Source organism: Strigops habroptila, chromosome 1 (assembly GCF_004027225.2).
Source record: "Strigops habroptila isolate Jane chromosome 1, bStrHab1.2.pri, whole genome shotgun sequence".
In the NCBI taxonomy this organism is placed as follows: domain Eukaryota; kingdom Metazoa; phylum Chordata; class Aves; order Psittaciformes; family Psittacidae; genus Strigops; species Strigops habroptila.
The window spans coordinates 122,578,368-122,593,573 of NC_044277.2; the positions used below are offsets into that span (position 1 = coordinate 122,578,368).

At 39.6% G+C, this 15,206-nt stretch overlaps 1 protein-coding gene across 1 annotated transcript in view; it reads left to right on the forward strand.

Annotated features, from left to right (window-relative positions):
- LOC115607319 (probable acyl-CoA dehydrogenase 6) overlaps window positions 1-15,206 on the forward strand; it is an 84,514-nt gene that overhangs the window by 9,402 nt on the left and 59,906 nt on the right. The window contains 1 exon segment of the mRNA XM_030484517.1: window positions 4,018-4,135. Within this exon segment, the coding sequence (XP_030340377.1) occupies window positions 4,018-4,135 (118 nt within the window).

The following is a 15,206-nucleotide window of genomic DNA, read 5'->3' on the forward strand; positions in this document are numbered from 1 at the left end:
TGTATACGCTCTCAGTAGCCAAATTAATTCAATTAGTTTCTACTGTTGTAGAAATAGTGTGTTTATTTTAGAATATGATGAGAATTAAATGACAATTGTTAATGTTTCTGGGTAGGTGCTGGTATAATATTAGCACAAAATATTGATCATCGTGTTAAGAAAAATCCTCAGATGTTTATCTTTTAAATATTGTATTGACTTCCAGTGGAAAATAATAAAAATGTGCAACTATCTGGCAATGTTTTGGGGAGATATTTTCATTGCTTTGTTTTAGAGAGAAATTAAAATAATCTATAACAAAAAAAAAAAATCTGAATTTCTCTATTCCCCTCCCCAACCCTGCCACTGCATTTCCTTGTTCCTGGGCAGGAAGCTACAGGTGCTGTTTTCACAAAACTTGATGTCAAGACTATTATAAATGAAAACACACTTATTTTTCTTACCGTCATTCAACACACAGTTAGTTTGTTGGCTCGATCAGTTTCCGACTGGGCAAATATCCACAGTGTTTTTTGAAATAATTCATGGCTGATATCAGCCCTGAAGCCATTCTTTCAGAGGCTCCCCAGAGAGCAGCCCGAGCTCTTGCTGGATTGCAGGCTAAACCAAGGCTGCCTCCAGAGCTCAGTCCTTTAGGTTTGCATCATGGTTCATATGAAGCAGCCTAAAAAAATCGACCCGTCCCATACATGAAGCTTACTGTGCCCTTACTGTCAGGAAAATAACAGAGTGTCTGTACTGGCAGAGTGTACAGTACAGACATTCTGTTTACTAGTTTTATCAGCAAGCAGAGAATATTTATGGCTCCTAAATTAACTTTACATCCCAAATGCACTGAGGTTTGGCCAGCTAGATTGGGTGAAAAGATTTTATTTGTGTCTGTGAATATTTGTCAGATAGCATCTGTAGTATGCAGCATTAAAATATTTCTACTGAGAGGAGTTTTAGGTGTTGTTACAGTTGCTATCCTAGTGATACAAGTATAGATGCCATCACCCATGATTTCCACATTTTTCACGATAAAGCATATAAAAATAACCAGGCCAGCTGCTCGTGTACTGCCAAAAGTTCACTTCTGTATGTGTGCCAAATACTGCATGTATACCTTATGATTTAGATTAAGGTGCCTGCATAATTTGTGCCTGCAGCTCTTAGTGTCAGTTTCTAAAAGCTGTGTGCATTCAAAAAATACATAAATTCAGAGTTAATTAGTCAAGATTTAAAGTAATTCAGGCATGAAATATTTTTCTAGGGGCATGGATGTGAGGAAGTCACCAAATCCAAGGGGAGCAGCAAATCAAATGGTTAGGTGCACAGCGTTATTTGACCTGCATTGAAATAAACCTGTCTTTAGCAATGTTTTAACCACATTGTATAATTGCTTGTGTTCCTTCAGTCATTGCTGCTTGAACCTTTGAAAACCTCTCTCTCTCTCTTTCAGTTTGCTTATATATGAAGGGATGATAATATCCAGTAGTCAGTACTCCAACATCAGCCAGCTGACCAGTGCTGCAGTTCTCCAGCAATGTGGCTTATGTTTATATGTGGTAGTACAAGAGGAGGTGTTCCCCCAAATAAATAAGATGTATGATTTTTTGCAAACAATTTGTGTCTAAAGTGTAAAAACTTTTGACAAGACCTGTTTAATTTCGTTGCAAAAATGCAGTTTGAAATTGATGGTCCATTGACGAAGAAAAAAACTGTGGATATCGGTATCCAGACTGTGAAAGTAATTTTTTTCTTGAACTTAGAGGTATGCACTGTTCATGGTTTGTCCACTGAGGTTGTCTTTGGGTTGGTGGTGTTTTTTGGTTTTTTTGGTTTTGGTTTTTTTTTTTGTTTGTTTTGTTTTGTTTTGTTTTGTTGTTGTTGTTGTCATGCAAGGGAGATTTTGTTTTACTCGATATGGTAAACTTCAACTGGTAATAATTAAACTTTGTTAAAAAATTTGAATTTTACTCAGAGGCACAGGAGCAAGCAGGTTATAATCTGCAGAAATCATGTAAAAGAGCTTCTCTCACGCCTTAGTAATTCCTCTGACTCTGTTTAACTTCAAAGGTAGGTTTGTGTGTAGGCTGTGAAACACTTGGCCCACTACCAGCCATAACAAGCGCAAAACTCTGTTAGTACATTCACTTCATGCTTTTGCCAAGATCCGTCAAAACATTGGAATAACTTTCTGCACATACTTCATAACCTCTTCCAGGCATTTCCCTGGATGTTATGCGATGAGAATTGCCAGATGTTATTATAAACAATTAAAAAAGTATTTCACCACCTGTAACTCAACATTGAGGGTCAGAGTCCTAAAGTCTGAGCATCTAGGATATAGCAATATACAAGTTAAATGTGGGCTCTCCTAGATAGTGTCCTGGTGAGTATTTTGTTACTATTGATCATGAGTTCTTCATTTTTCAGTATAAGACAGAGAGAGAAAATAATTACTGAATGAGTTGAACATTCCCTATATCAATTTCTCAGAATTTGGTAAGAGAAGTGAAAAAGTGGGGTTTTTTTTCTGTTACCAACAGGGAAGTACCCTTATTTCTGTGGCTGACTGGGAAGCAGAAAGCAGCCATATATGGGCTGAAATTCTGCAAAGAATGTGCAATAAATAGATAGTTCAGAAGAAGGCTCCGCAGGGTCTCATGAGCACAGCAGTTTGGGAGGGAGAGGAGTCTTTCCAGCTCAAGAAATAGCACCACAGAACTTGTTTACTTAGTGTGGAGAGAAGACTAAGAGAAGTAAGTTCTAAAATAGTAAATTCTCCCTTCTTGAAACAGTGTAGCAGTAAAACTGTGATTGCAAAGGCATTACCTTTCCACTGGGAACTGGTATTTGTTTCAATAATGTTTGTTTTAGGGACAGGATGGTGGCTTTTTGTTCCACATTTGGACCCCCTTGTGCCTGCTGTCCCAGGCATGTGGTGTACTTTGGCATGGCAAAAGCAGCCTGTGCTAGCTTTTGGTTTGGCTTGCGGAGGTAGGCAGAGGTGGGCACTATACAACTGATGGCTTTTGAGAGCTATTTGAGGTAACGTCTGTCTTATGCCAGGTTGGTAGGCAGCAAGAACAGGGTGGCAGAAGCACAAACGCCCTGTGCACCCCATGGCATGGGGCTGCTTGATAGGGAGCCAGTGCTGTTTGGGAGTTGCTGCCGTGCTCGGAGGTCAGCTGCAAAACCTCAGCTTGCCCATTTTGCTCTCATCCCATGGCCATGGAAATCTGGAAATCTGTGGGCTGACATGTCCGACCTTTGAGCTCTGAAACCTGAAAATGTTACTGAACCTAGTGGCTGTGCTCCACGTGCGTCTTGCTCACAACAGCTGGAAGGGAAGACAGGTGCCTGAGTAGAACAAGGGCAGTAGACAGGCAGCTTCGGACTTTGACCTTTGACAGGTGTGCAGCAATAGCCCAGTTGAGAGTTGCCCAGGAAAATGCTACAAAATCTGGAAGATGACCAGATTTTTGCAGTACATATTTTGTCAGATCCTAGGGAAGTCTAAATGCAGACTGGGCATAAGTACCCTGAACAACGCTGATGTCCTTAAGAGTGTTTCAGGCAGTGGGAGGGGAAATGAGTTCTCTCCCACTTGGCTGTTTTGCATACTGTGTGTGGTCATTGTGAACAGATCATCATTAATTTTTTGGCAAGGTCCCTCTGAGTATAATCCAGGCTCCCTTTCCTGTCACTTTGTAGAAACTGTAACAAATAGTGAGGGGGAACTGCCATTTTCATAGGTCTTGGAGAGGTCTAAACCAGCCCTGGTGACCTCCTGCTGTAGTAGCTGTAACTGCTAAAAGAAATACTTACATTTACCTCATTACATCTGTTGTAGCAGGTGGGGACAGAATAAGGACATCCAATGGGAAGTAAGAAAATTAATGTGCTTTCAAAATTTTCCCTGCAAGTTTTTTTTTTTCTTTTTAAATTTAAGTTTTTAGACAAAAATAGTCAAAGCTGTTCCTGTAAGAATGTCTGTGTTAATAACTTTTAAAATCCATTTTTCAAATCTAGCTCATCGACAAGGAGCTTGATCTCTTTGTGGACAAGTGGGAAGAAGGACAATTCTCAGCACATAAAGTATTTAAAACCGTGGGACAGGCTGGATTCCTTGGCGTGCATAAGCCAACAGGTAAGAGAGTGTGTAACTCCTGAGTATTGATATTGACCGTGATAGACTCCTTACATTATCTCAAATCACTTTTGCTTCTGATCAAAATATGGTCTGAAATTCAGTGTAAAGTTTTCTTATATTCCTCAGTCACAGGTGTGCTGGTTACCAACTGCGCAAATGCAGAAAATAATGTTGCCGAGTGCTCAAATTGATACCCTTCTAAACATAAATGTTAAAAACCTGCGTGACTTATTTTGAAGTCAGCAAAATGAATGTCACTTCAATTTTCAACATACCATCTGTATAATGACTCTTCTTCTGCATCCATGCACATACGGAATAATCTCAATCTTCATTAAAGAACCCCCAGTCTGAAGGCATTGAAAGTGCTGTAAGATCTGGCCTGTTATACTTCCTTATCTTGTAAGTTCTACATCACTGTAATGTATTCTGTCTTGCCATTCAGAGGATGAGGTTTGTGTAGGTTTTAGGCCATTATATCCTAGACTGTCTTTAAAATGCACTATTCTAGCTCACAGAAGCAGTAAAGAACAAGAAGCTGATGATACACACAGCAAAGTCAGAAAAAGCTTCATGTATACATATAGAATATATGTATAAATATAAATATGTATATTGGTCACAAAAAAGTCAAGAATTCCAGAGGAATAGGAGGTATTTCTGCTCTTCAGCTAAAATACATATTTCCCTAGGTTTGTTGTTTTGTTTGGTGGGGTTTTTTTTGGTGGGTTTTTTTTTTTTTATTTATTTTATTTGTTTGTATGCAATGTAATATACATATTTTCTTTTCAAATGCTACCGTTACATGTTCCTGACAGAATTCTCTGGGTTCTCTCTCCTCCCCGCCCCCCTTTTTTTATTCTAAAAAGTCTAAAATACAAGCAAGTTTGCATAGGCAAACCTTTAGCAATTGTGATTTCAGAGCAGTCCAAAGTGACAATATTTGAAATGAACTGCAGATAAACACCTCTATGGAGCAGCTCACTCAACCTTAGCTATGCCACAAGACATCATTATGTTGCTAAGGAACAGGGTTTGAACTGTGGAACAAATTATGTATTTTTACCACTTACTTTCAGAGGAAATTCTTCCTCTTGAAATGAACATTTGTATTCTTATACGTTCCAACATGGAAGGTTTTTTTCCATAGCTGTTCAGTTGTTGGAGCTCACAGAACTGTTTAGCTTTGATTGTCTGACAAATCCAATTAAGTCTGAGCTGGTATTTCTTTACAAAAATGCTGACAGTTCGAGATTATACTTAAGATCTATTTAAAGGACAAATAGGATTACTAGGAGGTGAAGAAAGCCACCTCTACCTCTGCTATAATTGTTTGATAGGCAGATTTGAAAGTGTCTCAGTGGGGTCTCCTTCACACTGCTAATATTTGTGTTGGTTGTAATAATGGTGTGTTGCATTGCTGCCAGATTACAGCCCTGTCTTCTTGGTATATTCTTCTCAGGACATGCAGAGGCCTTGGCTGGGGTAAGGAACCTCAGTGCTGAGCATGCTGTGCATAAAACATTGTGGAGGTGGGAACTTTGTGTAATGCTTACAAAATAGCTAGGACAAGAAATAACGGGTGAAATCTAGTCAAGAAGGGACTTGCAAAGGCAAGGATGGGCACAGAAGTTGCATGCACTGACTACACTTGTCATACTTATGATTAAGAATATTTTAGCTTCAGTACTTGTATCTAGCTGTTAATCTAAGTTTCCGGGCCTCTGCAGCTGCATTTTATAAAAGCCAAAAAAGCTCAACTCCCTGGATAAAATTCTCAGCAACAAATGGTCCATCTCAGTTCATCTTCTGGAGCAAGGTATCATGGCTTACAAAAAATGCATAAACTCTGTGGAAGATGCTGCCTTTGCAGCATTCAGGTGTGTAACAGAACGTCACCAGATCCAGCATTGCTCTGGTAATGGTGTAATACCATCAGGTACATCCTGAAAGTCCTGAAACTTTCTTGTGATGATAAGTGAAATAGTGAATGTGTAACAGCACAGTCTCAGCAGCTGGACTTTGGCAAAGCCTGAAATTCTTTATATTCTAAACTAATACAAAATGCTTATACTTGCTGTATAGTGTGCATATGCAGTAATAATTACAAATAAAATTGAGATATACCTTTTATACTCTGCTCAGTCACTTCTATTATTTAACTACTGTGTGCAGAGGAAGAGAGGTCTTAAGAGACTTAAGGAAGCCAAGAGCAGTCAGGAGTTTTGGAGGGGTGTTGGAGGAGGTCTGAAGGAGAAAGATCAGATTGATTTGAAGAGAGCAATTGTGACACAGAACCATGTGAGTAATAACCTGCCGTACTTTCTCTTTCCAGCACAAACCAAAATCATAATTATCATGTTGTATCCCTTCAAACCCAGATCCTAAAGCATTCTCTTTAAAGACGACTGATTTTTTTCAAATTAATTCACTTTAGTAGCAGCTGCAATTTTAAAATACAAGTTTTTCTGAATTTGTTTTCTAAGATCATTCTGTCGAGTGCAGCTTTAGTTTGTTTTGGTTTCTCCCCCATGCAGTAGAGTTAATTTTGAAGCTTTCTGGCTGGAGAGAAATGGGTCACAAACTTGTTTTGCTTAGATAGAAGGAAACATCTGTTGAATTTCTGATCTGTTGAAACTGGGCTCTTTCCTGTGTAAACACCATTCCCTTTATGAACAATGAGCTGCTTAATGGGAGTTAAGTTTTTTAAAAGAACGTGCCTTACATGTGTTCCTTATCATTGGAAATTTTCTCTGTGTGGAGAGCTGATTTGGAGCACTATTTGTATTGCAAAGGCTCCATCAATTCCCACCATATGCAGTTATGGGCTACAAACTTGTTGAGGTTTTTCCTGTATATTCTTTCACAGTTGTTTATGCTTGTAGTGAATATTTGCTGTAGTACAGTAGTGCAGGATGTTAGTTGAGGGGGTCATGTAAACACTGTGGGCTAGGCCCAGCCGTGCACCCATAATTGGAGAATCCTTAAGATGATCAATGGATTTAACTCACTATACTGTCTGGTCAGTCCTCTGCCGAAGAAAGATTCTTCTCTTTGAACCATTTCTCTGCTCTAGTATTCTTTACACAACTTGAAAATAGTGCATATGCTGTATTTTACTTGGGGGAAAAGAAATGTGTTCTTCTATTATATTAGGAAATTCTTCCTACTAGTAAAATATATGCTGAAAAATGAACATCATTTATGCATAAAAAGAGTCTTTTTGCTTTATGCAAAATGTGTTTTACAGAATCACTCAGTTCAGCCTGAAGTGTTTAGTTTAAGGGGGGGGAAACCCCAACATCTTTATATACTTATTGTTCATTTATGTTTGCTGTGTGTTTCTCCTTAAATTATAAAGCTATTGAGGTATTATTGACAGTCCCAAAACTAAGGGCAAAAATACTAAGGTAGGCAGCAAAAATATTTTAAATGGTCTTAGTAGTTGGCCGTTGTCTGTTTTGCTAAGCGAAGTGGGTAAGACATATTCTTTGGAGTGTTTTATGTGCAGATTAGATGAGATATTGGAGTAAAAGCTGAAAAGATCTATGCTGTCATTTGTGATCTTATGGTTTATGAATCAAAGCCTTGGCTGTTGCTGAATTTTAGGATGTTGCCAAAGACACAGGCTCAAAATGTACTGTTATGTACTTGCTTGTGCAGATGATTAAAAGTTGTTTTTATCAGCTGATGCAAAAGTACAGGAATATTCCTGTAAAGGCTAAAGGAAAGCAAAGAGAAGGGGAGGGAAAGGTTTGTAAGAGGATAGCGTCTGCTGTCCTGTATATTCACATAGCATCACCATGGGACATGAGTGATAACGATGCCCACTTTGGGTATTTCTTTAGTGTTTTCACTGGCAGTCTTGCAGGAATATGAGACCCGATGAGAGCCTGGTACTGGATAGTCACTTGGAAAGAGTGTGTGGGGTTCATTCTTTTTTATTTTCTTTTTCCTTTTTTTTTCTTTTTCCTTTTTTCCTTTCTTTATCCCTAAGCCTTGTTATTATATGGAATGAGCAAAAGAAGATCCTGGGAGGAGCAGTGAATTCTGTCACTAGAAATGGATTTAGTAGTTCAGGTGAAACAGGTTTATGGCCTTTAGGAGAGTAACTGAAAAACTTTCAGGTGTATCTATGGATAGAAGCTAAAAGGGATGTATTTGTTAGAGGAGAATTCATTTGCCCCAAACCATTGCTGTATGGCAGGAGTGACAAGCTGCAATGCTCATGCTTGGTTTAATAGATCCAGCTGAACTAATTGCTTGATCTCCTTCTCACAGAGTAGTGCAATAGTAGTTAATAATAGTTTTGCTCTAAAGTTTGTGAGAGAAGCCATTGTGCCATGTTTTTAGATACCAATGAACCAGTAAATCAGCACTCTGAAATGTTTACCAGCTATGAGGTATAGTTGTTTTGCAATCAAGAAATCATTTTGATAGGCCTCTGAAAAACAATAGCCCGAATAAAGCCACTGCTTCATTTGAATCAAATTGATGACAGAATTAGTAATGGATGACGGGTTTGGAGACCTGGATCAGGTAAGTATAAGAAATCTGACCTTCTTAATTTGGTGTATTGGATTGAAATCTCAGGAAAACAGGCTTTTGTGTATGTTCATGTAAGTTCTGTGTGGCTGAGACTTTTTTCCCTTCCCTCTTGTGAAATGCTGACAATTCAAATCTCATTTAGCATCTTGCAAGCTCAGGATGAAATGCAATTGAAAATAGTAGGGAGGAGACAATTTATTTGCTGCATTTCACAGATCATCAGATTATTTCTGATCAAACAAGGAAATGGGTGCTTGAGTTCCTGTTTGGTTTTTCTCGACTCTGCACACGACTTGGAAACATGCGTGCTTCATTCTTCTTGGCCGGTTAGGAAGTGCAGCAGTACCTCTGGGAGTAGCTTGTTCAGCTATCAACAGCAATTTTGTAGAAACACCCAACAAAGAACAGACTTACTGAAGGACAGTGAGTCTTTGTGGAAGGGATAATCTTCCTTTAAATGTTTTGTTGATAGATGGATCGGATTAGTTCCTGGGATTCTGCTTTTGTACTTGAGATAAGGCAAATCCTCACACTTGGGACTTGTAATGCAGGCCACAGCAGTAACTCATCCAGTTCAGGTATGCGTATACCAATACCTTAGGGGCAGATGAGGAATTTTTGAAATCTGTTACATGTACCACAGGTAGTTACAGCTAATGTCAAAATGGCATTGAGAAAGAAATTTAAAGTGCGTCTTTTCTGGAAGAAGTTAGGAGTATATAACTGGGAACAATGGTCAGCTATGTACATGCAGTTAGGTGCTTGAGCTCTTGACACACAATTCTCTTACGGCGTACCTGCCATGCCAAATTTGCTTCTGCGTATCACAGGCTTTGCACAAACTGGCATATCCACATGGTGTCTTGAAGCTGACTAGGAGCACCTAGTCTCCATTTGTACGTAAGAGACAGGTACAAGCAGCTGTCACTGTTCTGTCCCTGTTCTGCATAATACATGGGGTTCTGCTCCAGGTGGTGTAGGAGAGCCCATCCTTTGCTCTTGTACTTCAGGTTAACAATGCACCAATTTGAGTGCTTTGTATGAGGCTTGTTAATGAAGTTTCAAGATTGAAGAAAACTGTGTGGATTCATATACCAAATACGTGTCTTCAGGGGAACACAGTCCAGAAAAGCAAATGGAAAAGCCAGGGTGGAAAAGCAAAGGTACTGCTGTGATGTTGGAAGGTCGCACTGAAATGGAGTGTCAGAGCGAGAACCTCAGTTTCCAGAATCCAAAATGTGGTTCCATCTAGTGCCTAACTAGTTCTGACTTTTTAAATATACTAACTTTTCAAGCTTCAGGACAGACAAATCTCATCACTGGTTAGAATTTTGTCTTCTTCCTAATGCTGAAGTTGCAACAACAGTAGTTTTCTTCTATAAAAACATGAGAGGAGGACCTGCATAGTGCTCAGAGGTCCAGAGTGAGATCTGAACTGTAGGAGATAAATAATTTGACTAGTCGGCACTGAACTGGACCCAAAGCTTAACGTAACATCATGATAAAACACAAGAAGCAATCAAAAGTCGTGGTAGTAGTATCATTGTGATCATTTATTTGGAGGTCAACTTGTTTCAGAAGGTGTGTACCAAATGCTGTTAGACTGAACTGAATACTTCAATTAAATTTTGTGACTGACTTGTTTTATCCTTCTACGGAGTGTTCTTGGTTTTGTTTTCCTCCTGTTCCCATGCTTCTGAAGGTCTCTGTATATAACTTTGGTTTGAATTTCCTTCAGTTTTGCAGAAAATTGCTGTGTTTGGGTGTTTCTGAAGATGCAAATCTGCTAAAAATGTGGTGGTTTTAATTTTATCATTGTGAATAACAGAAGAGTTGTAGGGGTTGAGACATGATCAAGTAAGACCTACTGTTTGAGAAGTTTATGTTAGAAAAGATGAGTTAATCCTTTATTTCTATGGACCGAATGGCAAGACTCTCTTGACAAAGCATGGGCCAAGGAATGAGCTTATACTAAAATAACGTTGGTATTATAAGCCTCTCTAATTTACACACAACTGTTTTTCCAGTCTCAGAAGTTTGATGCTAGATTTTTGACATCTGTCATATACCTAGATGGCATAATCAGAAAGCTTTCTGAAAGTTATAAATGCCCCCTTTATGTTTTGAGACATCAGTACGCCAAATGTGGTGAATGTAGGAAAATTATATTTGTGAAACATAAGCTTGATTTGCTTTTACCCACTCACATTTGCATTATTAACTGCTGGGAGTGAAGGTTGATTTATTTTCTGGGGCTGAAACAGGGAAAAATACTGTGAAACAGTCTTTCTCAGGTTGACGTGGAAAAAAAATCTCTGAAGAGCTGTTGGCTTGTGAACACTTGCAGATCCCATTGGTCAATAACCAATTCACAAACTTTGAATGTAGTCTGGCTTCAAGAGAGGATTAGCAAGATTGTGGTAAAACTGTGTTTTTCATAAGTGTTTCTATCTCCAGCATTTGGGCAAGATAAGAAGCTGGTGTCTAGGCTGTGCAAACCTTAACATGTGCAGCTGAATAAGAAGAAATGAAAGGGGAAAAAATTGTATTTAGGTTTGGTTCTCCTGTTCTGATCTAACATTTCTAATCCCTAGTGACCCAGTTCGTGCAAAATCATAAGCATCATTAATAAGCTAATCCCTTGAGGTCTTGCATAAGCCCTTAGTCACTCCAACATCTGTAAGGAAGTTCAGAGGTCCCCATACCAGCCTTTTCATACAAGTGAAAAACATATTGTGTCCCTGCCTATGGCGGAGTGTTGGAACTGGATGATCTCTAAGGTCCCTTCCAACACAGATCATTCTATGATTTATCACAGAAAGGAGGATGGACAAAGGCATGGACTCAGTATGTGTGAATCTGCGTGTGACAGGCAACTTGCTTACAAGTAAAGTAATGCATACAACATATAATAACTTCATTTGCTACACAGTAATAAGACATCAGGGAAGGATAGCAATATAAGGAGTTTTCATTTAGAACTGAAATTGCAGTGTTTTTAATCATGCTGTGTTGTGTGGAATAGGTATCATCGTTTCACAACAAACCTGGAAGTTAACCACGTCTAGTTATTGTGACATGGGGCTTATGTTTATACTGCTTTTAGGTCTACTTTGATTTCATTTTTTACCCTCATGTAATACTGATACGCACATCAGAGACTGCATGATGTCCTCTAGTAACTGAAGTAGTTGTGGCTTTGAGCTGATTGTCACTTGGTATTGGGCACTTGTACTTCACTTATTTTTTCTTATGTAATCTGTAATGTCTGAGGAGACCACCACAAATGTTGTTTCCTGCGAACTGTAAGCATAGAGATGGCACTGATAAGATATGATGAATTGATAGTTGTTTTTCTTAGAATTGTGAATGAAAACAAAGGAAATTATTTGATTTGTGCTCAAGTTTTTCAGATTTTCCTTTTTTGTGCACCTCATAGGACCAAAAAGGAATATAAGCAAATCTGTCTTTTTGAAGCTGCTGAGGGGTTGGTTGGTTTGTTTGGGGGTTTTTGGTGTGGTGGCTTTTTTTATCTTTAAGCTCTGCTTAGGTAAGATGCTCTCTCTGCAGACTAACATCAACGTACTGGAAGTTTAACGACTAGTCTTAATGGATTTTGTTTATCTGGTCGCCTACATGTTTTCAAAGAATGATGCAAACATCATCTTAAGTGGAAACACACAGTTCACATTCAGGGCAAACCAGATCAGGTGTCAGTGTAATCTCCATGGGGAATGGGTGCACAATGCAACGTGAAAGTGAAGGATGGGAAAATATCACTACCCCCAGGCTCTGTGAAACAGTATCAGTTGTTAGGGGGAAAGGAGCACTGACCAGGACTGGTGGGTTAGGTGTGCTGGGCAAAGTTTGTGGCAGTCTTGCCTCTGCAGTGTGGTGTCAATGAAATCGGATTAGCTGTCTGAGCGATTTTGCAGCTGACCTTGTTGGTGGAGACATTGAGAGGAGATGCGACAGACATTTATTGGGGCAGAGGTTGGGGAGTGGGCATAGGATAACGGGTTTCAGGAGGAGACGGGGAAGAAGCCACAAGATGGTGTGAAGATTAGCTTAACACTTTTATTCCAGGTGTGTTTGGTTTTGTGCTGTCATTTTGAAGTCATGATCATCTGCAGGCAATACAGCTTCACCCTGTTTGAAGAAAACAAAAACTAGAAAAAATGCATATCAGGGGCAAAAAAGTACCATGAAAAGGAAGGCTGAATTAAAACTTTTTAAAAATTATTTTCCTTTTGTCCACTCAAGAAGCCCTTTAAAACCCTTAATTTTTAGGTGTTTTTTGAGTTTGGGGTTTTTTTTGTTGTTGTTGTTTTTAGTTGTTATTTTTTTTTTTGTTTGTTGGGGTTTTTTTTGTGGTGGTGGTTTTTTTTGGGGGGAGGGGGAGGGTTTTTTTTTTTTACTGAATAGAATTGTTAAAAAGTATCTGTTCAAGTATTTGAAGTTTTGGCTAACTGTGAAGGACAGTGTGATAAGGGAAGTGTTCTTCTAAGCACCAGAATTGTACATACACTGAGATTGAATACCACATTTCTGTTTTACAAGATCAGTTTTGAAATGAAACTTCCATGTCAGGTTGGTTTTTTTTTTTTTGTTTTTTTCCCTCTTCTCCTTTTTGTTTGTTTTGCTGTGTTTTCCAAGCAGATACAGGAGAGGCCATTTGTTTTTCCCAGGGTATTTCTTGCAGGATAGCGGCATTTGCTGGAGAACATGCCTGTTTGTTACCTTTCTGCCTTTTCTGGGGTATCCTGGAAGAGCTGGTTTCTCCGTCATCTCTAGTGCAGTACCTCTTGTTTCCCACGAGAGCACAAACCAGCTCTGTGGTCTTGTCTGCTCTGGGAAATGTCTTCAGTGCTGGGAAGTGGGAGCCAGGAACACAGCATGGTTCTGGAGGAGGACGGGAACTTTTTTTGCACAGGACCTTTGAAACACTGTGGTCTGTGTATGTGCACTTTCCTTGAGCCTGTGAAGTTGACAGAAAATGCGCACTTGCCGAAAGACTCAAGCATTTACAAATTAGCTTTACTTGTACAGATGAATGGGGAAACAAAGGGTGGAATTAATGGAAAATTTCCTTGACTGTCACAGGGGCAGGTATTTGATTTCCTCCCCCCCCCGGCGTCATTAAATGGGTTAAAACTCTCTGAAGGTGACTTTAGTCAGCATTTCTTCTGCTTCCTTTTCTGTATGTCAGAGGAAATGAATGAGACTGTTATGCTCACCCTTGCTTTATTATTCAAGAACTGGAGTCTCTCACTGGAGTGGAAGATCAGTGAGTAATAAGCCTGCTGAAATGAATTATCTTTTCCCTTTTCTTTTTACATTATGTATAACCTATGAAACTCAGCCCACAGAAGACACAAGGAGCAAAGTCTAATGGGAATCCAGAAGCTGTTACATTCTTTTACAGATGCTGCATCATCCACAGTTATGTCAGAGAGAGTAATTGTGTTTCTGATTATCAAATACTACTCAGGTATAGCATTTCACAGCTTCTTATACTCTGTGGCCTCTACTGGCTCACTGATAACCCCCAAGTTTGGCATGGGTAAAGTAGCATGTATGTGGATAGTCACAAGTAGGTGGATCAGAGCTTTAGTCCCAGCAAGAGGTTGTAGTTTTATGCCAGAAATCTGAACTGTATCTCATGATTTTAGTAATCCTCTGGGCTGAGATGTGATTGAGGATGTTGATCATGTCAACCTGCTTGAAAGCAGAGTTCAGACTTTGCTTATGGCAGATGCTGCTCAAGGGCGGTTTGTGCTCCTCTGGATGGAGTTTAGTGCTTCACTGAGGTGCAATGTGTAGCCCTGGTGCTTTGGTTGGACAGCACGAGTACCACTGTGTAGTCAGGGAGGCTGGCACGTGGCCCTGAAGAGTTTCGGAAGAAGGTTCAGGTTTTTTGACTGAAACATTTCTCTTTGCCTGTTGACCCATGAGGGCCTTTGCAGCTGTAGGGCTATGATAGAAGGGGCTATGATAGAAAGGGCTGAGTGCTCTTACCCACTTGAAAGGTATATGGTGAGTCCTGTCTGAAGCTGAGCTCATGTGGACACCCTGTCAGAGCTTTCTCCACATGCTGATGGAGCACTAGAGGGGAGATCAGATTGCAGCCAGCTGGTCCAGAGCTGCTAGGGGTTCAGGTGGAGCATGGCAGAGCCAGGGCTCATGTGGAAAGAAAATAATCTCCTGGGGAACTAGTTCTAGCAGGAAAAGATTCACTCCAGGCTCAGTCTTGCCAGGAATGAAAAGCTCAAGCAATAATACAAAAAACCCAAACAACCAAAAATCCACAACAAAAAACAAACAAAAAAAAAAACCCTCCACCCCTCAACCCCCCAAAAAAACCCCAAACAAAACCACAACAACCACCAAAACCTACCCAAAACAACAAACACAAAAAATCTACAATAAAAAAACCCACAAAGCACAAGTCAGGTTTTTCAGGATCCTCCCCCAAGAGAGGAAGCTTTTAATTTTTGCACTTCTCTCCTTCATATATGGG